This window comes from Phalangium opilio, unplaced genomic scaffold (genome assembly GCF_054372755.1).
Source record: "Phalangium opilio isolate 3A_F unplaced genomic scaffold, DU_Popi_V2 ptg000085l_1, whole genome shotgun sequence".
Taxonomy (NCBI): domain Eukaryota; kingdom Metazoa; phylum Arthropoda; class Arachnida; order Opiliones; family Phalangiidae; genus Phalangium; species Phalangium opilio.
Genome location: NW_028324190.1, coordinates 2,583 through 27,364, shown reverse-complemented (window position 1 = coordinate 27,364; position 24,782 = coordinate 2,583). Strand labels below are relative to the sequence as shown.

At 36.4% G+C, this 24,782-nt stretch overlaps 2 protein-coding genes across 2 annotated transcripts; both read right to left on the bottom strand.

Moving 5' to 3' along the window:
- Positions 1-16,248: 16,248 nt before the first annotated feature.
- Positions 16,249-17,081, bottom strand: LOC149650584 (uncharacterized). The gene is made up of 4 exons (XM_089849100.1): positions 16,905-17,081; positions 16,687-16,848; positions 16,445-16,630; positions 16,249-16,381 (listed from the first exon to the last, which is right to left on the bottom strand). Coding segments are annotated over exons 1-4 (483 nt in total). The 5' UTR covers positions 16,907-17,081.
- On the bottom strand, positions 17,079-19,235 carry LOC149650583 (uncharacterized). The gene is made up of 4 exons (XM_089849099.1): positions 19,177-19,235; positions 17,664-17,882; positions 17,380-17,601; positions 17,079-17,319 (listed from the first exon to the last, which is right to left on the bottom strand). Exons 1-4 carry the CDS (start codon positions 19,233-19,235, stop codon positions 17,112-17,114), a joined length of 708 nt encoding a protein of 235 aa, XP_089705225.1. The 3' UTR covers positions 17,079-17,111.
- Positions 19,236-24,782: the final 5,547 nt, after the last annotated feature.

Sequence of the window (24,782 nt, the reverse complement as noted above, 5' to 3'; positions counted from 1 at the left end):
AGGTATTCAAAAGTAGAAATTATTAGAAATTATAGATATTTCTAAAGCTTATAGAAAATAATTTTATTTAATAATGGAGGTTTGATAGCTGTGGAAATTTTCTAGACATTAAACAGGAGATAATCCTGTTTAATCTCTTATTCGCTTCTTTTCACCTTCTGCAACGATTTTGCAGACGTGAAAATAAAATTCTTTTCTATCTCTTACGTACAATTACAGTTTTAAAATAGCTGGCAGACGGATTTCTACTTTTGAATACCTGCAATATGTCTAAAAATGTGGTCAAGTTGCAGTTTTAAATTGGTAGCTGGATTTTTTCTTTTCCATAACGTTTCTAGACCTGTAACATGTATATGAATGTGGTGAAGTTGCAGTTTTAAATTCTCATCTGTTATTTCTACTTTTCCATCAAATTTGCAGACCTGTAACATGTCTATGAATGTGGTCAAACTACATTTTTAAACTAGGAGCTGGCATTTCTATTTTTTCATCGCGTTTGAAGAATCGCGCTGCATATTTCTGCCAGTATAGACGATTAACAATTAAAAAACAGAAAATGTAGGAATGGCAGACAATTTCCAGTTCAGTAATTGCAGTGAAATTTTCGCGCTTTTCGAGCTGCAGAGAATGTGGATTTAATGTATACCTATTACAGCGTGGTATCGATAAAAAAGCGTGTATGCAGGTGAATTACAGCTTAAACTTGGGTATGGTTAATTCAACAACTTTGGGAATTTTCTAGAGATTTAACAGGGGTACAAATTGGGAATCCAAAATAAGCCTCTCCGAGTCGAGACGCAATTAACAGGTTTTTCTTAATTATTAAATAAATTCAATTGATATTTATTAATTTAATCGTCATTAATTCTGTTTAAGAAACTTTATTCCTAAAATCATATTAAACATAGCTATTGTTGATGTTTGAAGTCAAGCATAAGCCTCTTTAGCAATTTTTGGAAATTTGGTATATAAGGCGACTGATTAACAATAATTAATTAGAAAACACGCAATTGCGTGAATCTTTGGTGGAAGCCTTGCCATTTGGAAGCTATCGTTTCTCTTAGCCTTAGGCGATCGTCGCGTACACCTCAACACTAACGACGATAGTGGAGTAGAAACCAATGTATTCTCTCTATGAACACGCTTGCTCCGATTTGTCAGCTGCGAACGCGGTGACAGGCACACTAAAAGACACGTACAGTGTTATACCTCTCCGTGACGACATCGTCACTCGGAGAGGTAAACATTTATTAATTTTACAAATTGAATATAATAAATTTCAGCACTACAAAGTCTCTGAAACGCGCCTGCAATGACCCTGCAAAGTATCTGATACGAGCCTTCAATTATCCTAAAAATATCTGAAAAGCACCTGCATTTATCCTACAAAGTATATGAAACGCGCCTGTAATTATCCTACAAAGTATCTGAAAAGCACTGCCATTATCCTAAAAAGAATCTGAAACGCGCCTGCAATGATCCTGAAAAGTATCTGAAACGCGCCTGCAATTTTCCTACAAAGTATATGAAACGCGCCTGCAATTTTCCTACAAAGTATATGAAACGCGCCTGCAATTATCCTAAAAATATCTGAAAAGCACCTGCAATTATCCTACAAAGTATCTGAAACGCGCCTACAATTTTCTTACAAAGCATATGAAACGCGCCTGCATTATCCTAAAAATATCTGAAACGCGCCTGCAGTGATCCTGAAAAGTATCTGAAAAGCACCTGCAATTAACGTACTAATTAAAATATCTGAAAGGCGCCTGTAATGGTCCTTAAAAGTATCTGAAACGTGCCAGTAATGATCCTGAAAAGTATCTGAAACGCGCCTGTAATTTTCCTACAAAGTATCTGACATGCGCCTGCAACTATCCTAAAAATTATCTGACATGCGCCTTCAACTATCCTAAAAATTATCTGAAAAGCACCTGCAATTATCCTACAATGTATCTGAAACGCGCCTGTAATGATCCAAAAAAGTATCTGAAACGCGCCAGTAATGATCCAAAAAAGTAACTGAAACACGCCTGCAATTTTCCTACAAAGTACAAGAAACGCACCTGCAGTTATCCTACAATGTTTCTGAAACGCGCCTGTAATTATTTTACAAAGTATCTGAAACGCGCCTGCAATGATCCTGAAAAGTATCTGATACGCGCCTGCAATGATCCAAAAAGTATCTGAAACGCGCCTGCAATGATCCAAAAAAAGTATCTGAAACGCGCCTGCAATTTTCCTACAAAGTATATGAAACGCGCCTGCAATTATACTACAAAGTATCTAAAACGCGCCTGCAATTATACTACAAAGTATCTAAAACGCGCCTGCAATGACCCTGAAAAGTATATGAAACGCGCCTGAAATGACCCTGAAAAGTATATGAAACGCGCCTGTAATGGTCCTGAAAATTATTTAAAACGCTCCTGCAATTATCCTACAAATTATCTGAAACGCGCCTGTGATGGTCCTGAAAAGTATCTGAAACGCGCCTGCAATTATCCTAAAAAGTATCCGAAACACGCCTGCAATTATCCTACAAACTTAGCAATTTCCGACTGGAACATGCATACAAAATATCTGGAAGGTACCTGTAATGAGGATACAAACATCCTGGGACCCTATTCTCTAACTACATTTGGATCGTTCCTAATCCAAATGATTTGGATTTGGGGTCGGCTCATCCCCAAATGACACTAATCCGCATTCTGTAACTCCAAATCCCTTTTCATTTGGTTCAAACCCTATCCAAACATTTGGCAAGCCAAATGGCCAGCCAAATCGTCATTTAGATAGCTCTTTACCCCATTTTCACCCCGTTTGTGGCCGCCATTTTTTTTAAGGGGAAAAAATTTGAGAGTGGGTTCTTTTTCGTGGTCATTTTCATATTTTTTGAGGATTTGCTTATGTATGGATTTTAAATATTATATAAAGTAGGTTTCAAGCTTTAATATAAGCCTAATATCATAATTTTCCACCATTTTATTGTCCCACAATCTATTTCTAAACTTGGCCCTTTTTTAAGGCGGTGAAACCTGTGAAATTGCGCTAAGCCTTGGCTTACCGTTAATTTTTGCCATTTAAATGTTTGCCTCTCGTTGCTCGTTACTTCGCCTTCTCTTATCGTCGTATTTTTAAAGTTTAGACTTTGAAAGTAGTGCTTTGTTTTCTTAAAATTAACTTAATTGTATAAGATTTCAATATTATAATTGCGTTAAACGTCGGTATTTACGAATTCAAGGGACGCGCCTTGCATTTGAATTTCGTTCCCTCGAAACTACCCCCTTTAATGGGCCGGACTCCGAAGACGCCGTCTGTCAGCCCCGAAAACAGCTGTAGTGATTAATGTTATTTACTAAAAATGTATGCGGTCAGTGTGTTGTTTTTGCATTTTAATGCTTCTAATCGTGGTGCGCGTCGATGTTTACGAATCCAACGTGTGTTGCGAAATGAAAATCAAGGGTGGATACTATATGATCTATGCTTTAAAAGGAATTTGACGGCGAAAGTCAAGCTAAACGGTATTAGGCCTTGCCAAATTGTCAATGATATAAGAAATTGACCCTCGGATATCCTGTGATGAGATGGTTATAAAGTTACTAACTCTCGATTTTGGAGGTAGATACTGTCTAGTGACGATTTAATCTTATAAACAGACTACCATCATAAGCCCATATCGTAAATTAACCGATGTTGATATCAAAGCTTAATTGAAATACCAATAGCAATTTTTTTAACTCCATGAATCTTAAATATCAACATCAAAAATTATGTACTGAAAGAGATATCTACTTATATTCCATTCAAATTTCTCGCAACATTTCAAATTAACGAATAGAAATGTGCAAATGAAGTTCAAACCGATTAATTGGGCAAATTGCTATATTGGTCACTGTTACCGATCACAGATAGATTTGCGTCCTTCAGTAGTGTTTATTATGCTTGTGAAATGGTAAGCGAAATCTGTGATTAAAGTTTACAATAGACATGAGCAAAAACGGCTTTATTCATATCAACTCGATTACCGAATATCTAAATTTGACTAAAATTAACAAAATATTCTCTTCATGATTAAAAATCTTGTTTGAAGCAGCAAGCCATCTAATCCTTATTTACCTTCTTTTGAAAAAAGTAGGTTGATACCTGTTTTAGTAGATGATTGATTGATATTTCAGTTTCATTGAGTTTAAAAAAAAATTGGTTCCACCATTGGTTAATATACAATATTGACCAATCTACAATCACAAATTTTACTATATTGAAAAAAACCGGTTCAAAACTTTAAAAGTTTTCAAACGAGTTAAATTCTAATATTAAACATATGTACTAGTTAATTCCTTGTAGGTGATTAATTTAGTGCCTTAGTGAAATTATTTATGAATTTTATATACACAAAATAAATAATAAATTAACTTTTAAAATTCAAATATAAAAATGTGTGCATTATTTCCCAATTAATGAAAGATATCCACCTATTTTTCATTCAAATTTATTTCCCACTTAATAATAATTAGGCCTAATAAGCTTAAACTATCAAATTAAGAGGTTTCTTAATTGTACAAATTTATTACAATCTAACATGCAAAAATCCAAGGCTTAAAAACATTTACTTTTATATTAAACGCTGCAAAAGAATTGACCAATAAACACTAAATAAAATTACGTAATTAAAGAGGATGTGACGTACATTTGGTTTGGATAAAGGTTTGGCGGGAAATCCAAATGTCGATTTGGATTTGGGTTAGAGAATACGGTTTTAAGCGCCCTATCCAAATGGAGCCGATCCAAACGTTTAGGTTTGGATCACCGTCCAAATGATTTAGATTTTTAGAGAATAGGGTCCCAGGTTAATAATAGCGAAAAACTGGTCTTCGTAGTCGGGCGCAAAAAAAATCTTATGATACGATACATATCGTACGGCGGTCAACGTGGAATGGCTTCCGACAGATAAACGGGGTACTAGCAAATTCCGACACAAAGAAAAATTTAAGCCCCGCCCTATCACGCGGTCCCACGAGCGAGAGAGAGAGACCACTGGGGAAGCCTACACAACCCCTTTGCTCACGCTTACCGGGGCAAACATACGGAGTATACAAAAACCGAGTAAAGAAATATATAAGATCGACTTATCGTTCGTAGAGTCCTGGTTGACCGTGCTGGTAGAGTGTTCCCGTCGTCTGCGGAACACCCTCAAAGATCCCCCCAGGCCGGATCAGGGGCTCACTGTAGGGTGTTCTAATCCCACGTTATGCAGAAAGAACACACTAAGATGCACATCAGCCCACACGTCCAGTAGTATACCAAAAAGTTCACTCGGTGAAACGACGTCCGTATAAAACGCAAGTCCGTAGTAAACACAAAATCCAGAAGATAAAGGCGCGAAATTCAAAAGTTAGTCCTCACTCGGGGCACCAATTGTAATCGCGCGCTATCGACTACGCAGTTTCACTTTTTTCAGTGTATTTATTAATATAGAAAACCGGTTAATTTATATATACAATCCGTTAGTAAAATTAATATTTGAACAATCCGTTAAATAACATTTAAACAAGTAAATAAAGCTAATTTATATAACAAAAGGTATTAACTGATCTTGATCCCGGTACCGCTCCAACTGCCCAGATTCCCGGGCTACGTTTGATTATATCCCCTCGGGCCCCCGGTGATCGGCCAATCCCGGCTCTCGAGCAGACGACAGGTCTAACGTTTAGCTTCCTGGGCCGCCTAGCGGGGATCCCTGGTATCGATTATGTCGCCTACCCTAGTGGTGAACTCTTTTAACGGGCTCCCCGTTACAAAGTAAAGGATAAAAAAGCTAACGTTAAAAAATGAAAGGTTATGAAGGGGTAAAAAACTCCTCTTGTGGTATAATACAACTGTGAGTTAGCAACTTAAAGATGTTTCGTTTTAATAAAAACAACAATGTTAAAATCTCATAATTATTTTTGTTGTCCATATAATCTAACCAAAAGATTCAATAAAAGGTGAATAGCCCCTAAAAATTACGTTTATTTAAGGGTGGAACTTTTCTCTTTCATAAACGTTTTATAACTGGCTCCTAAAATATCAACGATAATTTATGGAAGACCCCGGTCGCAACTGAAATAAAAGCGCCATCTAGTACGCATATAGAGTGAAATATTTCCTCTATGAAACTGGATATTTCCCTACATAAAAGTCGCCACGCACGGGCCTAGATCATTTCGGAGGCTCCGCTCCGATGGCATACTTTACCTAAGACGTTTCGTGTGTTCAAAAATGAAAGACCAAGTTCGAATTGCAGAATCGAAAGGATAATCCCAAGGATTCTAGAAAAGGCGTTTAATCTCAAAATACAACTTTAACTCAAGTGCATCAAATCTACAACTGAAGTCTTTAAAACTAGGCTCCGTTATTACAAAATGCTTTGAAATTTGAAGTCGGCAACTTTATTGCAAAACTAAAGCGAACACCAATTTCGGCCATAAAATTCTGGTTCATAATTTTCTGGTAAATTTCAAAAGGGCTAAATGAATTTAAAAGAAACCATTTTTTCAAGTGCAAAAGAAAGTTTTTAAATCTTTTATTAAAATGACTCTATTAGTTTCGACCTCGTTATTGGACCTTAATCAGCAGAATGACCTATTTTCAAAAGCAGTATTACCTTGTTTGCAGATATTCTAAAAATATTCTTTTTTTAAAGGGTGATGCTCCCAGAGAGAATTTATCCTAGGGAGTGGAAACTGAGGAATATTATGTAGCTCAAAAATCACGTCATCAACAAAAATGGCCAAGTCTATTTCCGGTATAATTTTTTGTGGGTCTAGAATGTTGCGGGAGGGTCTAGGGGACATGGACACTACCTTTTTAGGGAAAGGATAACGTCTGACTTAAAATAACTCGATATGGCACCAGTCACACTCGAAATCGCGAACCCTTATTGGGTAATTGTACAACCAACAGTGATTGAGGGCAACTTTAAAATTAAAGGAGAGTCAATTGAGCGGAAGTTTACCTGGCCAGTTTTAACGTCGCTGCCTACTTGTTTGAGCTACATTGTATTTAGCACTGTCAAGGGCAAGAGCTTCTACTCCCTATTATAAATTCTCTCTGATGCTCCTGATAAAGATTCAAAAACGACACCGAAACTAGTCAAGTTAATTTAAAACAAATTTAAAAATTCCTTTCCTTTGAAATTTATCAAGTTATTTTGCGCCAGCTGCTATTAATCCCCATTTCAACTTCACAAGGGCTTTAATATATATGGATGGTTTTTTTGATTAGATGTATCTTTTTGTGTTTTTCGTTAACTGTTTTGAAAAGACGTTCACAGAACTTAAATCCTGATCCTTAATTTGTGGATAAAATTTCCAATAATTTATTTTATAAACAAGTTGAAAAACAACAAAAATACAACATCCAAAGTACACACCACGAATGAGGTAATTTTCTAATCTACCTGAAATAGACTTGACACTGGCTTTAAAACCGGTTCCCTGCTATTTAATTCAAATGGTTTTTATGGACAAAGACGAGAAATTGTCTTTTTCCGTGAAAAATGCAATTGCCGAAAATACATTTCAATAATATTTACGCATGAACTTAGCTCAGAATCGAAGCTCTTGCAATAAATTCGACTCTTCAGAGATCTTTATAGCATTTCGACTCATGTTAAGTATTTTATAGTTCGTATAATTGTGAAAAATTTATATTTGTTTTGCTTTAGTCTTAGATAACCGAAAATATTTCGAAAACGGTAGTTTCCCATCCTCGGAGCGCGAAGCTTTATGTGTCAACTGAGAAACTCACGCCTACTCTTTCAATGATAAGGTCTGGTCGCATCTGTGCTTACTCATTGATTTTACAGGACTTGTTTGATATGTTTTTCGTATCTGAACAAAAAACTTAAACACAATTATTGTCATTGCTGCTATTTTAAAAGTTTTTGTTAAGTAATTTGGTAACTAGATACGCAACAACTGATTAAACCCAACATTTGGACCATTTATAACTAACAGTTTCGTCTATGTATAATTTACCTTTTCATTCTGCCAGTTTACAGTAATATTATACACGGTTTCTATCATGTTTCACGAAGTGAATTGAGTTAACACTGCTAATTAATATAGCATAGATGGATTATTCACATTGAAATTATTTTTTACACCAAAAACGAAGTCGAGAAAAAACACAATTGGCTAGCATTACGCTAGCGAGCCACGCCAGTGAGAGACAAATTTGATCTTAATAGAAGGTACCAATTTTGATCTATTTACGCGTAATTCATCTTTGGACACCAAATTAAACAAATGATTTTATAGAACAGTTCGGTATGGAGTCATAACTTTCAAGTTTTGACAATCACAGAGCTACAACTGTCCAAAATTACAATATCAAACTGAAACTCGAAATTTTGAGGTTTAATTACACGTAAAGCGGAGAGAGAAATAGCAATTAGAATTTATAATGTCGTACATCACGCTATTTAAAACATGAGATTTTGAGAGAGCTCGCATCTCATGAATATTTTCCAGTTTCGTGCAACTTAGTCTAGTTTTCTTACTTCTGCATAAGTCGCAGAGGTCAGCTACTAAAATCACTATTCTTGGTAAAAATGATTTGATTCATCATTAAATTAAGAACTCGTGTTATTATTCTAGTGAACGCTGAAGTCTTGGATTGATCCCATTTCTAAACCTATTAAGTTTCCAAATAAGATTTCAAATTGCCTCTTTTCCTTCTCATTACCAAAAGTAACATTATCTGAAAGCGGAGCCTCAGCATTGATCTAGGACCGTGCGGGTCGATTTTTATGTGGGGAAATATCCAGTTTCATAAAGGAATTATTTTCAGTCAAAATGTATGGCGCTTTTATTACAGTTGCGATTGGGGTCTTCCATAAATTATCGTTGATATTTTACGGGCCAATTATAAAACATTTTTGAAAGAGAAAAGTTTCACTCTTAAATTAACGTAATTGTTTCAGGGACTATTCACTTTTTATTGAATCTTTTGGTTAGATATGACTTGACACCCTTCCGTAATGTTAAAGGAAAAAGTCACACCTTTTAGAGTTAGCGTCCCATAGAAAAAGCATTACATTTTTTTCGGTTTTTTAAGGAAATTGTCATAGGCGATACGGAAAAACTACAGCGAAGTTAGTTTTCGGACTACTTTCAAATTAACAAGCATTTATTAAATGAGAAACTTACCAGTTTTGTTTTTTAATAAATGAAGTCATAATTATTGTTATTTAACTAATTAAGAAAGTACGTCAAAAATTACTTTTGGGTCAGTAGTCTAACTTGATAGCTCGCTTACACCTTTTCTCCATTTTCGTTCTCGTTGATTACTAATAGGGCCCAGGTTTGCGAGTGGTAACAAGTTACGTTGATAAATTTCAAAGATTTGCGTCACTTGTTGCGAATAGCTCTTTGTTGGTGTTTAGGTTATTGCGAGAACTAATATTATCTAGAAGAACTAATTAACCGACTGAAAAATTAACTAGTCTTAATATACTTTTGTTGGTAATTTTATAAATGATTAATTGCTTTCGATATAATAAACTTTGCGACTTTATTTGCAGGAAATATTTTATTCTAGCAAGGTTAAAAATTAGATGATCTTCTCGCGTTGGAGGTATTGTCGAGAGTTATTCCAAGAAGCCCACTAGCAAGAGACGCGAGACCCCATAGGTCACGTGTCCATTTTTTATCTTAGAACAGCAGAGGTTTTAAAAGCTGTTATCTTATTTGCCTATATTCTTTTTTTTACATTGGTCTATTTTGTTAATTTTAGACTATACATTATTAATTTTTATGATTATTTGATTTCTATTTTACACAAGATAAAATCACTTAAAACAGTTTAAATTCTTAAAATTTATGGCGCGACATTCGTAACATCACTCTCTGTTTTGGAATTCTGTAGACTTTAAAGTCTGCTTCGTTTCCTGCTAGAAACATATCCTAACCCAAGATTTTACCGGATTTACAATGTATTTATCGTTGGCGCTTCCAATTTGAAGTAAAAAATGGCATATCTATTCAATTTCTTAACGTGTTGAAACTCGAAATAAATAGAGTGTTTTCACCTTGTGAAATGATAGAAAACTTCAAAATACTACTGGAATGATGACAAAATGTTTAAAGTGTTTTCGCTATACGACAGTTAAAAGAGTGGTGTTTACGTTAGTTCAGTTAATTCAACATTCCCATATGAGGTATGCAGTGTTTCATTATTTGTTTATCTCACTAAAATGCTACTAATTGTGAAGGTGTGTGATAATTCCTGAAACTTATTCAAAGTAGAGGACCACATCATTCGTTTAAGCAATTTTTAATCCTATTGAACCAGTCCGTAAATGATGTTACGTAATCATTTTTAAACTATTTGTTACCAACAGTGGATTGTTTAATTCATAAATATAAGTAGCAGTGGTGCTGGTTAATCCAGGAGGACAGTGTCGTTATGTAATTTTATTAGTCAAATAATTTCCATGTTTACATCAGCGCAGATTTTTCCAAAGTAACCACTTGGGAAACAGAGGGTTACGTTGTTCGCTATTTCTACAGTCCACATTGACGTTTGTTTAATTGTCTAAATTGCTATGAATTGTTTAGGCATTTGATGTAATTACTGATATGAAAGCCAAACTATGGAATAACATCATTCATTAACATATTTTATGGATAATCTTTCCGTTACCGTAAATTTAGCAAGGGTTATGATAATAATTGAACGCAATATGTTGAAACTCCTCTAAACATTACAATTAAGGTGAATTCAAACACATTTCATAACCTAAATGAACACTGCCAAAACACCATCCAGCGTTAATTTCAACTTATTTAAGTATAATTAACGTGAAATTAAACCAAAAATAAAACATTTTTCTGGATAAAAACTGAAATAACTTTTAAATAAACTATTTAAATACGATTAAAACTACCCAAGCCGTTGATAAAGCCCAATGTTTTCTAGTTCACGCTAAATTAATTTAAATTTTCATTAAAGTACTTTAATAGACGCGAAATCCAAAAGTTTAGGGTAAAATAGATAAAGTTCGGCAAGAATCAAAAACAACACGAAACATTTCAGCCTGCTAAGAGTTGACTACCGCCTTAAGACTGAAGTAACAGATATTTTACAAAAATGTCTTGGTTTGAACCAAGGCCGAAAAAACAAACTATATGACTGAGGTTTATCAATTGAGTGAAGTTCAGATATTGCAATTTTTCTTTAATTATAATTATTATTTATTTAATCCTTAATCACAATTTATTTCTATCAACTGATTTTACTGTTAATCGATTTATTCTTTCTAAATTAATTGAAAAAATTGCATATCTACACTTTTTCAAGAACAATTCCATTTTCCTAAAACATTTTATCATGAAATTAATTATTTTGAAGGGATTTCGTATCGGTGTTCACTAACATGTAATCGCCTTGACGGACATAGTTTTAAATGTTAATGGCTTGACAAATCTTCAAGTTTGCACCACTAGTTGTCTTTTCAACGGTTACAATTTGCCGAGAAGACGGATATTCGATAAAATATGATAAAGAGTAATTTATTTTGCACGGACTAATGAATAAAAAACGCGACGTTTCAAAATTAGGATGAGTTATGACCAAGAAGCTCTTTAGTACGGAGGCGGAAAATCCTTGATACATACAATGGATATGTAGTATTTCGATATCCGAGGTTAAATGCATAAATTCGCGCATCACCCCAATTTTTCCATCCGCTATTAAAAAAAATTTCATTTTCTTTTTGAATTATGTTAAAGATTGTTTGCTTTTTTTAGGATAATTCTTTCAAATATTCATTATTGATCCCTCAGTACGTAATCCCTTCAAAATAATTAATTTCATAATAAAATGTTTTCGGAAAATGAAATTGTTCTTGAAAAAGCGTAGATATGCAATTTTTTGAATTAATTTAGAAGGAATAAATCGATTAACAGTAAAATCAGTTGATAGAAATAAATTGTGATTAAGAATTAAATTAATAATAATTTAAGAAAAATTGCAATATCTGAACCATCAACGTCCTCGAATCGAACATCCGCCGCAACTAACGCCGAACCCAACACAGAACATACGGGTTGAAACGCAACCAAACCCACCGCCTTTGAAAACGCCAACAACTCCCATCGGTTCAGGACATACAACTCCAACAATTACTCAGGAACCGGCTAGTTCAAGCACCCAAACCACGCCGTCTACTCCACGGAGCGCACCGTCTACACAGCACACACGTCGTGGCCGCCTAATTAAACAACCACTAAAATTTCAAGACTATGTCTAGCGTTTCGTATACCTTTTAATTGTTTTTTTTTGTTCCTATTTTTTATGTATCTCATACGGATACCGGTTCCTAAATGTAACTTTAACTTTAATGAAAACTTTCATCTTTAGAAAACGGGATGTTTCATATTGTAACCACTAGATAGTGTGACTATCTATACAAAATCAATATCGTTAGAAAATATACCATGTTTGATATAGACTGTATTACAAGAATATAGAGTCGAATCTGAAGACAAAGAGTAAACGCGTATCGTTTTCTGTTAGAAAGTCTTTTCATTTTTTCAAAAGCTTGAATTTTAAGAAATGAAACAACTCATATCGTTTGTTTTTTCGGCCTTGGTCCAAACCAAGACATTTTTGTATGATTAATTCTGTCTCTAGGAGAAACTTAATGTGACCTTGTTCAACAAAGAAAATGTAAATCATATTTTTAGCAAACGTTTCGGTCGTATATGGCAAAGCCATTTAAAGAGTTCAAAATAAATTATCTGAAATCCATATTAAAAATGACATGGAAATTAAGAAGTGTGGTATATTTATAATAACACCAATTGATTAAAATCCCCCAAAAAAATTCCCTATCCTTTTGTGGTAGACGAAATTGAAACTTTAAATTTACCTCAAAGCTAAGTCAGCCTTTCTCTCATCGTAAGTCAGAATCACTAAGCTAGCAAAAAACGACGTAAACATTTAACGTGCCAGTAGAACTCATCTCGTCAATAATGGTGCAAGTTTGTAACAGAAACATCATCGCATTAAACGACTATTAACTTATTTTTATACCATTTCCGCATGGCAATTCTTAACACGCAAACAATTAAATTGTACGCATCGAGTTCTTTCACCTTTCGCTATGATATAAATTAAATGTCGAATAACAGTTTTAAATTAACAGCTGGATTTCTACTTTTCCATCACTTTTGTAGACCTGTTACATGTCTATAAAAATGGTCAAATTGCAGTTTTAAATTAGCAGCTGGATTTCTACTTTTCTAAAACTATTGCAGACCTGTAACATGTCTATTAAAATGGTCAAATTACAGTTCTAAATTAGCAGCTGGATTTGTAAATTTCCATCACTTTTGCAGACCTGTAACTTGTCTATAAAAACTGACAAATTACAGTTTTAAACTAGCAGCTGGTATTTCTACTTTTGCATAGCGTTTGCAGAATTGAGCTACATATTTCTGCCAGGCTAGACAGTTAACAGTAGGGCCGTGCAGACTATTCGTTACTATTTGGTCGGACCAAATAATTTGGTCAAAATTGACGTTTACTATTCGCACCGACGAATCGAATAATGATTTTCAAAATTCTAGAATACCAAATAATGATCTTCGAAAAACCGACTATTCTATAGCGGATAAAACCACGAGAAAATGAATGTTTTTAACAGTCTATTGACCAAATTATTTGGTATTCGCAACCAGTTTTTGAATTTTTCTGTTGATTTTGTGAATTTGAGGGCGCTGTCATAGAGATAGAAACATAAATGTGATGCTCCTATCCCTATGGGCGCTGTCATAGTGTCCGCTGGACCGTGGCCCCATAGATGACGCGACTCGGCAGACACAGCCTGACGTGCCTACTGTTATTAAAAGTATTACCCGCGTTCACCGAGTCGCGTGATCTAGTAGGCTATAGCTGGAATCAGCCACTCAGTCTTTAAAAGTTCATAGACAAGAATTCTCTCTGACAAGAATAAATCATTAAAGGTTTTAACTTAAAGGGTACTGGTTATTATCAACTTCTCGCTGCGGAGCTAACTATTGAACTTCCTAATAATATGTCACTATAGTATACCTATTAAAAAATATAGTATGATGGAAGAGGTCATACATTGCAAAGCGAATAGGGATATATTGACAACTAACCTAATTATGATTAAAATAAAACCTTTGATTCGTTCAAAAATAAGTTTTCAGCTGTTCAAAAGTACCTTTCCGTGTCCCATTATTTATAAATTTGAAATTTGGTAGAATAGTTTTATAGAAATTTTAATTTGGTCGAATTTTTGAACTTCACACTATTTGGTCAAATTATTTGGTCATTTTCCTATTCCGAGCCGAGAGATGGCTCCCAAAAACACTGCTATTTGGTATTCGACGAATACCTTAAAAAGTACTATTCGCACAGCCCTAGTTAACAGTTAACAAACAGAAAATGTAAAAACGGCAGTCAATTTGCAGTTCTAGAAATGCTGTGAATTTTTCCCGTTTTTTGAGCTGCAGAAAATGTAGCCTTAATGTATACATATTACAGCGTGGTAGCGATAAAAAATCGTGTATGCAGATGAATTACAGCTTAATATTTTTGTAAGGGATGAGTACAAGTTGGGAATCCAAAATAAACCTCTCCAAGTCGAGACGCAATTTAGAGACTATTTTTGAATATTTAAATAAATATAATTGATATTTATTAATTTAATCGTCATTAATTTACCTTAATTCTAGATAAATCGTTTTAAGGAACTTTATACCTAAAATCATTTTAAACATAGCTATTGTTGATGTTGAACTCAAGCGTAAGCCTCTTTAGCAATTTTTGGAATGTTGGTTTATAAGGCGACTGATTAACAATAATAAATGTAAGAATGAGTCCATTAGTCCAACTTATGAAGTATTTTATCAAAAACTGAGTTATTTGGGTTCGTTCTCAAGTTAGCGCGCACTAGTAATTATTAATGTTAAACTGCAGTATTTTAATGAATGTCAGTCAAAAATAACTTAAGAATTAAAAAGCGTGGTTCATCTTATTTTCTTAGCACTCGAGGGTTACTTTTAGTTTGAGGAATGATTCTAACACCTTCCTTTGTGGACAACCCTCAATACTGCCAACGGATGAAGTGACTATAATAAATTATACAGGTGTTGATAAATGTTTGGAATTCATTTTTTATTGTTTGCAAGTGACAACGAGTGTCATGTTACACAAAGAATACCGGAGAATTTACCTAAATGCTTCAAATTGTTTATAAGCGCAGTCCCACGATTAGTTTTTAAACTTGGGCTTCAAATTACCTCTAATCTGTTTGGTAAACACCTCAAAGTAAATATTCGATGTGTCTACCATTGAAGTGACGGACTCTTCAAGACTACTGTCCATGTTTTCCTTTAAGAGAATAGTAAGCCTCGATACCCGCGGGCAGCGCAGGGGGGGATGAATTTTTTCCCCCATGATTTATACCCGCGAAGGGGGGGACGAATTTTTGCCCCCATGCCTCCATCCCCGGAGGGGGGGTTGGTGTGTCTCCCCCTCACCTCCTCCACCTGAAGGGTGGAGGTTGTTCTTGAGTGTATGCTCTCTCTTTGCGCTAAGTCCCCTTTTTTTTATTCTGACTTTCACTTTCTCTTTACCCAGCCCGATTCCCGCAAGAGCGCTGTGAAGGCTGGAGAGTTTTTTTTCTCTCTCTCTTGGTTCCCTGACTTTCACCGTCTCTTTCCCTTTGACCGTCTCTTTATTTTTACGCTTGCGAATGTACTAGCCTAGCGGCGAGCGGCGCGAGAGCGCTGTGAAGGAGAGTTTTTTTTTCCTCTCTCTTGGTTTCCTCTTCTCCGTTACATGTGCAAAGCGGGGGAATGCGTGTACAACCATAGCGGCGCGCGTTTTCTCTCAGTATAGCACTGAAATGTTATAGGAATATATCTCTAGGTTTCCTCTTCTCCGTTACGCGTGCAAAGCGGGGGAATGCCTGTACAAGCCTAGGAATTTCTCTCCCAACGTTTTTTTAATTTTACACGGAATTTTAATTCCGGTAATATTTTTTTTTACTTTTGCAATATGTATAAATCAAGAGGCGTTAAATATTTTATCCATGTTTTATTTGTCTATATATAATTTTAAATATTTTATCCATGTTTTATTTGTATATATATATAATTTTAAATATTTTATCCATGTTTTATTTGTATATATATATATAATTTTAAATAGAAAAAAATTGAAAGATTAAAGGCCTGTTTGTAAATGAACATCATTTGCTACAGCTCTGAGGAAACGCTTTTGCCTAAACCGGTCTAGGACTCCCTCATTGGGGGTACCCGCTCTCCCCTTGAAATAGTCGGTGATAGCGGCATTGAGACTAAAAATAGAAAGAAAAGATATTAGGGATCCATCTTTAAAAAAATAATGCTAATTAACTTACGAGCCCGAGCGAGACGTGTTAACGTAAACCGGCATAGGGTTTCCGGGAGTGGGTGTTATGTCAACGAATGGTATGAGTCGAGAACTCAACTCCCGGAAGACAACGTCGTCCTCGCGGAGATCAAAACCATGTCCGAGATTCTCCGCGCGAATCCTCACTAAGTCCTTATGGACATCAGCAAGGATCCTATAAAAAATGTTTGAATATAGCCATTAAAGTTTTAAAAAATATAGAGACTTTACCTGAAGAGGCTGCAATCATTTGGCAGATGTTCATTTACTCTCGGCGGGTTTTCCTGGGGTTGATGTGGGGGTGGCTGACGCTGTTGCCACTCGCGAAAATTTTGTCTCGGGTCCTCCTCGTCGTCCGTGTACAAAAGAACATCGTCAATATGACTGTACGCCCTATTAAGTTCAAAAGTTAGTCTTTCCACGATTTCAGAAAAAAACAGTATGCTCACATGATAATGGTGGATGATGTTCTGGCCGAAGCTAAAGCGAGAATGATTTTAGTATTGGGAAACTCTCCGTATATATAGTATGGAGGGGGACCGTTGAAACCCAGACACTCTTTACCCCCCCCCCTTATAATATACAAAAACGGTTTCTTACCTTTGGGGGCTAAGGGCGGGAAATTGAATAGCCCCCCCGAGACGCGGATATTTATGTTATCGAAAAAGCCCTAGATCTACCATCTGTTGGGCGAGCACCCCGTAGGCGACTTTGTCGAGGAACAGTTTCGCCCGACGTATGTCGTGCTCGGTTGCTGTCCGAACGGACGCGGCGTCAATCACGCCGTCAGCATCAACCTCCCCTTCGGATTCCCTGTATATTCGGGCTCTCCTTTTAAAAAACTTTAAGATGGCCGTATTGAGACTGTAAAGAAAAAAGAAATTAGAAATGGTCTTAAAAAAGAAAAAAAACTATATAACTTACAAGCCGGAATAACAGTTAGCTATGTTTAAGGGCTGTTCCTCGACTAGGGGTGCCCCCTCTAGGGGTTCTACAGGGAATACCATGAAACCCAACAGGGTTTGACCCAGGGCTTCGATAACATAATTTGTCTCGACCGCGTACACTTGTTCGACGGCCGTGCGTACTTCGTTGTTGGCAAGCCATTCTTCTTCCTCGACCTCCTGATGGATCTGGGCTAAGATCCTGCTCAAATTTTATGGAGGAAATATAGCTACTAAAAATAGGAGAAAACAGGGTATGTTTACCGTTGGATGTTGCAATCCAATGGCGTAGGATCTTCATCATCCTCATCCAATTCCTCATCAGAATTGGATTCATTCTCCCATTCCTCCTCCCCTCCCCCCACCACCACCACTTCCTCTAGTTCAGCTAGAGGAAAAGGTTCTTCTTCTAAAGGTTCATCTTGGACAGGTGGGTTTAGAAATTCAAATACCTCATTCCCAAACGGTAAAGGGTTGGGTGCCCTAAATAACAAAAAAACTTATTCTATGGTTTCAGGAGAAAAAACATTATACTCACATGTTGAAAGTTTGGTGCAGGATTTAGTCTTAGTAGTAGTGGTTCGTCAGTGTTTAGGCTGAGAGTGATTTTTGTATTGGGTAAATTGCCGTATTTATAGAAACCATGGAGAAACCGGGGGGGGGGGGTTCTTTTAGTCTCCGACGTTCTTTCTATATACCCCAATACAAAAACCTTATGATCTTTCCAATATTCAAAAGTTGTTATTGAAGCAAACGAGACCCCAAAATAATAAAAGTCTAGACCCTCTCACAATCCTAAAAAAAACAAGAATTTGACCCAGACTTCAAATGATTTCTAAAGATAATAACAACACATTCCTAGCCGATTTCCATGTACCCTAGCTTTCAATACATTAATAAATACAAGTCTAGACGCTGTCACATTCCTAAAAAAAACAAGAATTTGACCCCGAGTTCAAATGATTTCTAACGATAATAATAACACCGATTTCCATGTACCCTAGCCGCATGTCTTTCAATAAATTAATAAATAATACAAGTCTAGACCATCTCACATATCTAAAAAAACAGAATTTGACCCCGAGTTCAAATGATTTCTAACGATAATAATAACACCGATTTCCATGTACCCTAGCTGCGTGTCTTTCAATAAATTAATAAATAATACAAGTCTAGACCATCTCACATATCTAAAAAAACAGAATTTTGACCCCGAGTTCAAATTATTTCTAACGATAATAATAACACCGATTTCCATGTACCCTAGCCGCATGTCTTTCAATAAATTAATAAATAATACAAGTCTAGACCATCTCACATATCTAAAAAAACAGAATTTGACCCCGAGTTCAAATGATTTCTAACGATAATAATAACACCGATTTCCATGTACCCTAGCTGCGTGTCTTTCAATAAATTAATAAATAATACAAGTCTAGACCATCTCACATATCTAAAAAAACAGAATTTTGACCCCGAGTTCAAATTATTTCTAACGATAATAATAACACCGATTTCCATGTACCCTAGCCGCGTGTCTTTCAATAAATTAATAAATAATACAAGTCTAGACGCTGTCACAAAAAACAGAATTTGACCCCGAGTTCAAATGATTTCTAACGATAATAACACAATCCTAGCCGATTTCTTTGTAGACTAGTTATTGTTGTCCACAATGCTTTAGAAGCGTCTTGTTATGGTCCTATAAATATATATGCCTATCCAGATCAAATGACAAAAATTACGTTTTAAAAAATTTATTTCAATACAAATTTACACCAGGCCAAAAAGATTGACAACGCTTATACGTTTCTTTAAATAAGAAGTTTGAGACATTAATATATTAAATATATTATACGATTGAAAATCAAAACTTATTCCGCGTTCCTTTAATCTACTTTCAAAAGCCATTAATATTTTATACGGTGAAACGTACGAGCCAAAATATGATAGTACACGGTCAAAATTAATATGATCTTCAATTTCTTCGAAAGAAAAGAATTCACCGTAATCTATGTGTAATATTTTATATATGGTAATAAGTTCAGCGCAAATCAAATCCCCAAGTAATAAATACACCTGTTCATTCGATACAAGCTTTTTCACATGTTCATTGATATATGGCATTAATCGATTTAACTCGCTTGCTTCTGAAGCGTTCAATGTGAAGTCTATACTGTCTCCACCCCTGATATTCGTTTCCAGCTTTAGATTGTTAAAGGTTGCGTGTGCTGATGTCGAAGATAATGGAGTATCGGCTAAAATAGCGTCGTATGATGTGGGTTCTTGGCAACTTGTCCATCCGCTAAGCGGACCAATTTTGGATGCAAAAGCTTGCCAGGTGTCAACATCAAAGCGAAACGTGGACAAATCTGGTTCTTTCTGGCATATTCTAATCTCTATATTGAGATCAGACGTGAATCCGAAAGATAGAAATACTTCTCCCAAATGAAATCTCGAATTGATTTTACGAGGTTTGGACGGGAGTTTTCGTTTACGAAAATTATCAACTTCCATTCTTATCTTAAAAAAAGCAACCGTTGCTATTATACCAAGCGAGCGCCCAAAACTGTTACGCAAAAATTCTACTTACAATTCAAGCGACCTTCTTATTCGACTGTCAAAATCAAAGTGAGCCCTAACATGGCTTATGTCTTCATTCTTTAGAGGGGGGAGAAAGGGGGTTAGTTCTAGTTAAAGGTTGGCTTCTTTCATATAGGGTAAACATGTCTGGGCAAAGATTTGTTCTAGTTAGAGTTTAGCTTGGGGGTAGAGAGAGAGGGGGGAGTTCTAGTTAGAGTTTAGTTTTGGGGAGAGAGGGGGGTGGCAGTTCTAGTTTAAGGTTGGCTTCTTTCATATAGGGTAAACAGGTCTGGGCAAAGATTTGTTCTTGTTAGAGTTTAGCTTGGGGGTAGAGAGAGGGGGGAGTTCTAGTTAGAGTTTAGTTTTGGGGAGAGAGGGTGGGTGGCAGTTCTAGTTTAAGGTTGGCCTCTTTCATATAGGGTAAACAGGCCTGGACGAAACTGTGTTGGTCGGTTCATGTTATAGCACGGGCTCTTTAGAGGGAGAGAGGGGGGATGTATCTAAAAAAGATTACATTTTTGCTTCGTAAAAAGCCGTTACGTACAACATGTGGGGGAGGAGGGGGGTAAGCTGAGTGTTATGACCTATATAAGGCGATATGTTGAGTATGCAAAACTCATTCTCTACTTCAGAGTTATAAAGTAAAGACGAATAGCATAGTCTCGCTTTTAGAAAAGTTTTACAAAACCTGCCCGGACACGTCTTGATTTGAAAGGTAACGTATTTTTATATTCTTTTTTGTTTTTCATGGGGATAGCATTTAACGTAAGTTTTTTTTTACTATAAAAACGCGTAAAGATGGATCAAGAATCTATTTTATTCGAGATCGAGGAATTGGCCGCGTTACGACCATGGCCAATTAAGAAAATTTACGCTTTTTTCTTTAATTTATGTACATTACTCAAACTTAACCCAGCTACAGTCGGGGAAATTTTACCGCCTTGTTTGTCTAATAGAGGATACGCTATTCTTGAAACATTTACAGACATATTTAAATATATGTTAAGCGTACCGCGTGAACCCGAACAATGCCGCAACGCGGAAGAGTTGGACACACTCTATAATAATGTGCCTTTAGCGTATCGTGATCTATATAGGGCCCGTTTCGAACAAAGAGCGTTAGAAATAAATCAACGCGATATAGACGCTCAAGAATCTATTTTATTAGAGATCGAGGAGTTGGTTGTTTCACGACCTTGGCCCATTGAGAAAATCTACGCTTTTTTCTTTAATTTATGTACAGTACTCAAACTTAACCCCGCTACAGTCGGGGAAATATTACCGATTTTTTTTATCTAATAGAGGATACGCTATTCTTGAAACATTTACAGACATATTTAAATATATGTTAAGCGTACTGCGTGAGCCTGAACAATGCCGCGACATTAAAGAGTTGGAAACATTCTTTAATAATCTGCCTTTAACGTGTAGTGAGCAATATATGGCTCGTTTCGAAAAAAGGGCGTTTGACATAGGTCAACGCGATATAGACGAAATGCAAGCTGAAAATCTACTAGTGGATGAGCAAGATGAAAACATGATTAAAGCTTTAAACATTTTCGAAAAGGAAGAATCAATTGTGCGGGAATTTGAATCTTCCCAGAATGATCGTATAGCTCGCGACTTTTTAAACAATAATCCAGAGCTGGGTTTCGCCTCTCAAAACGATTTCGCCTCTATAGATTTTTCGGGTCTTTGTAATTTCCCTGACCAATCTGGAGGCGGAGCGAGGGGGGCAGTTATGACGCCAATAGATTCTCTACCTCACTGTGAAATTACGGATCAAAGAGTGCAAATGTACCCTAGATTTAACCTAACGGGTCTCGAAATCACCGTAAGAATAACTAATAATTTGGTTGAAGGCTTAGCCAATATTGTCCAGGCCGTTCTTAATAGGTTAGCTCCATCTGATATGATTCAGATAACGGCCGAAAGTTTAAGCTTGCCAAACAGGGGCGAGATATCACTCTCATTTCGTAGAGCTGACCAATTGGACTCTAAATCTGTTTTAGATGAGATAGAGTCAGTTTTATACGATGATGAGTTTGAAAGATTCTTTTTGGGACCCATCGTCTTAAAATTTCACGTGGTGAGAATCCCGGTGGAAGGGTTTGGCCGTGCTGCTCCCAAAGGAGTGCGGTCCTTTGATATCTTTTCTCGTGACTCTCGAGGAATTATCAGGATAGTGAACAATGATAATCTGTGTCTAGCGAGAGCGATTTCCGTGGCAATTGCGCATTCGGAACATAAGAAAAACCCGACTAATATCGCGCTTAAAAACAAATTTAAGTCGATTTCGTACACACGAGCGGATAGAGGCGATACGGCCTCTCAACGAGATGCCGCTATAGAGCTTTGCCGCAAAGCTAAAGTTAACCCGAAAGACTGCGGTAAAGTAGAATCTATACAAAAATTTAAAACCGAATTAGCGCAATATAATATATTAATATATATTTTTAAAAATAATTTGCCCGAGTTGATTTTGGGGGAAATCGACAATGACGACAATAGACCTCGTTTGATATTAATTAATCAAAATAGACATTACAACGTCGTCACGTCTTTAAGACCTTTGTTCGGGATGGACCATTACTGTGAAAATTGTCTGGTAGGATTTAGAAACAAGAGAGATCATAGTTGCAATCTTTATTGTTACAATTGTTTACGAGATCAAACTTGTACGGGTGCTGACCGAGCGTGTGACAAATGTCTCAAGGTTTTCAAAGGAGATGAATGTTTTAATTATCATAAACAAGATGGTGTAGACGGGAAGAGTATTTGCGCGCAACTATTTCATTGCAAACAATGTTTCACGCAAATAAATTTATTTAAGCGTGCTGTGAGACCTATTGTTCTGTGTGCAGTAGATACACTCCCAGTCCACACTATTGTTACGTTCAGGTAATTAAAGAAGAACCTCCTAAAGTTCGCCAAGCTAAGAAACAGAAAGTTGTCCCTGATTTGCTTTATATTTTTTATGATTTTGAAGCGATTCAGATATCAGAATCTGAGGAAAAAAAAGGGGGCGTTAGTCCACCAGCCTCTCCTTTGCGTATCAGAGATGGTCTGCGAAAGTTGTATCGATGTGCCCGAGGCTGGTTTCGTCTGCGGGAAATGTGGGTCACTAGGTCCGAGACAGAGAGTTTTTGAAGGAGCAAACCGTTTCAAATTTTTTAGCTTTTCTAAGAACATTAGCCTCTGTCAAGAAGGTAACTTTATTGGCTCACAATGCTAGCGGATACGATAATCAGTTTCTATTGCGAGAGATTATGGCTCTAGGCGAAGAATTTAAACCTAACTGCATAATTAACGGCACTAAAATAACGGCCACTTTCGGCTTAGAAGATGCGGCAAAGGGTTATTTCCCTCATTTTTTATTTAACGTGGTTAAAGATCACGTATTCGACCTTAATAATCAATTAGCAACAAATTATGTCTTAGAAAACCAAATGCCTCCTCCAGAAGCTTACGGGTCGGAAAATTTAACCTCCAAAAATCTCAAAGAGTTTATGGAGTGGTACGATAAACAAATTGAGGAGAAAAAGGGCTTTAATTTTCTGCAGGAATTTAAGTTTATTGCATCAAGGATGTTGTGATATTAAAGTTAGGTTGTCTAGCTTTTAGAAAAATTTTCTTGGACATTGCCCAGGTGGAACCTTTCCAGGTCGCGTGTACTATAGCCGGTTTGTGTAGCTGGGTATACAGGAGACACTTTATGGATAAAGATTCTATAGGCATTATTCCTCATAACCTCTATAGAATGATTGATAATCAGTCACTTGTGGCTATAGAATGGTTATCCTGGTATGCTCACGAAAACGGCGTAAATATACAGTCTGCGTTTAACGGCTCTGAAGCCAAAGTTTTGAAAATGAAAGTGGACGGCCTTTGTGATAAAGATGTTCTAGAGTTTAACGGGTGTTATTTCCATGGTTGCCCCAAATGCTACAAAGTCAACCGTAACCAATCTTTGCAAGGTGATCCTGGTCAAACCTTGAACACCTTGTACGTCAGAACTTTAAAAAAGAAGGAACGAATCGAGAAAGCGGGTTTTAAAGTAATAACGAAGTGGGAATGTGATTGGACTAAAGATAAAACCGATAATCCGGCTATTGGTGTTTTTCTGGAAGCAGAAAACATTAAAGAAAAAGTACGCGAACCTTTAAATCCTCGCGATGCCTTTTTTGGTGGAAGAACTTCGGTACTTAAACTATACCATAAAGTATCCGGCAGCGAGAAAATGCATTACGTTGACGTAACTAGTCTCTATCCTTTCGTCAACAAGAGAAAGAAGCTGCCAGTCGGGCACCCAGAAATTTTACTGGATAATATTCCCGACATTTTCACATTCGATGGATTTCTGAAATGCGAAGTTTTACCGCCAATTAGCCTCTTTCACCCTGTTTTGCCAACAAGGTTAAACAATAAATTAGTTTTCACTCTTTGCCGGGAGTGTGCCTTGAAACGTTTCCAAGGAGACTGTCGCCATTCCGACGAAGAGCGAAAACTAATCGGCACTTGGGTGATTGATGAACTTCGTGCCGCTGTAAATCGGGGTTATGTTATCCTAAAAAAGATAGAGGCCTGGAAATACAAGGTGCGACAATATAACCCTGAAACTGGCGAGGCCGGCTTGTTTCAAAAATACGTTGATTCGTTCCTTCTTCATAAGCAGACGGCTAGTGGTTACCCCTCGAATTGCGTTACCCCCGAGGAACGTGACAATTATATTAAAAATTTTAAAATTAGAGAGGGGGTACTTTTAGACCCAGTCAAGATTAAAAGAAACGAAGGGTTGCG

Excerpts from the sequence above, each read along its gene's own strand:
- LOC149650584 (XM_089849100.1), bottom strand. Across the intron at positions 16,631-16,686 it reads AATGATTGCAGCCTCTTCAG|GATCCTTGCTGATGTCCATA; the intron begins GTAAAGTCTCTA and ends CATTTTTTATAG. Across the intron at positions 16,382-16,444 it reads AACACGTCTCGCTCGGGCTC|TCTCAATGCCGCTATCACCG; the intron begins GTAAGTTAATTA and ends TTCTATTTTTAG.
- LOC149650583 (XM_089849099.1), bottom strand. The coding sequence starts at position 19,235 with ATGTCTCAAACTTCTTATTTAAAGAAACGTATAAGCGTTGTCAATCTT. Across the intron at positions 17,602-17,663 it reads TTGGATTGCAACATCCAACG|GATCTTAGCCCAGATCCATC; the intron begins GTAAACATACCC and ends AAATTTGAGCAG. Across the intron at positions 17,320-17,379 it reads GCTAACTGTTATTCCGGCTT|TCTCAATACGGCCATCTTAA; the intron begins GTAAGTTATATA and ends TTTTCTTTACAG.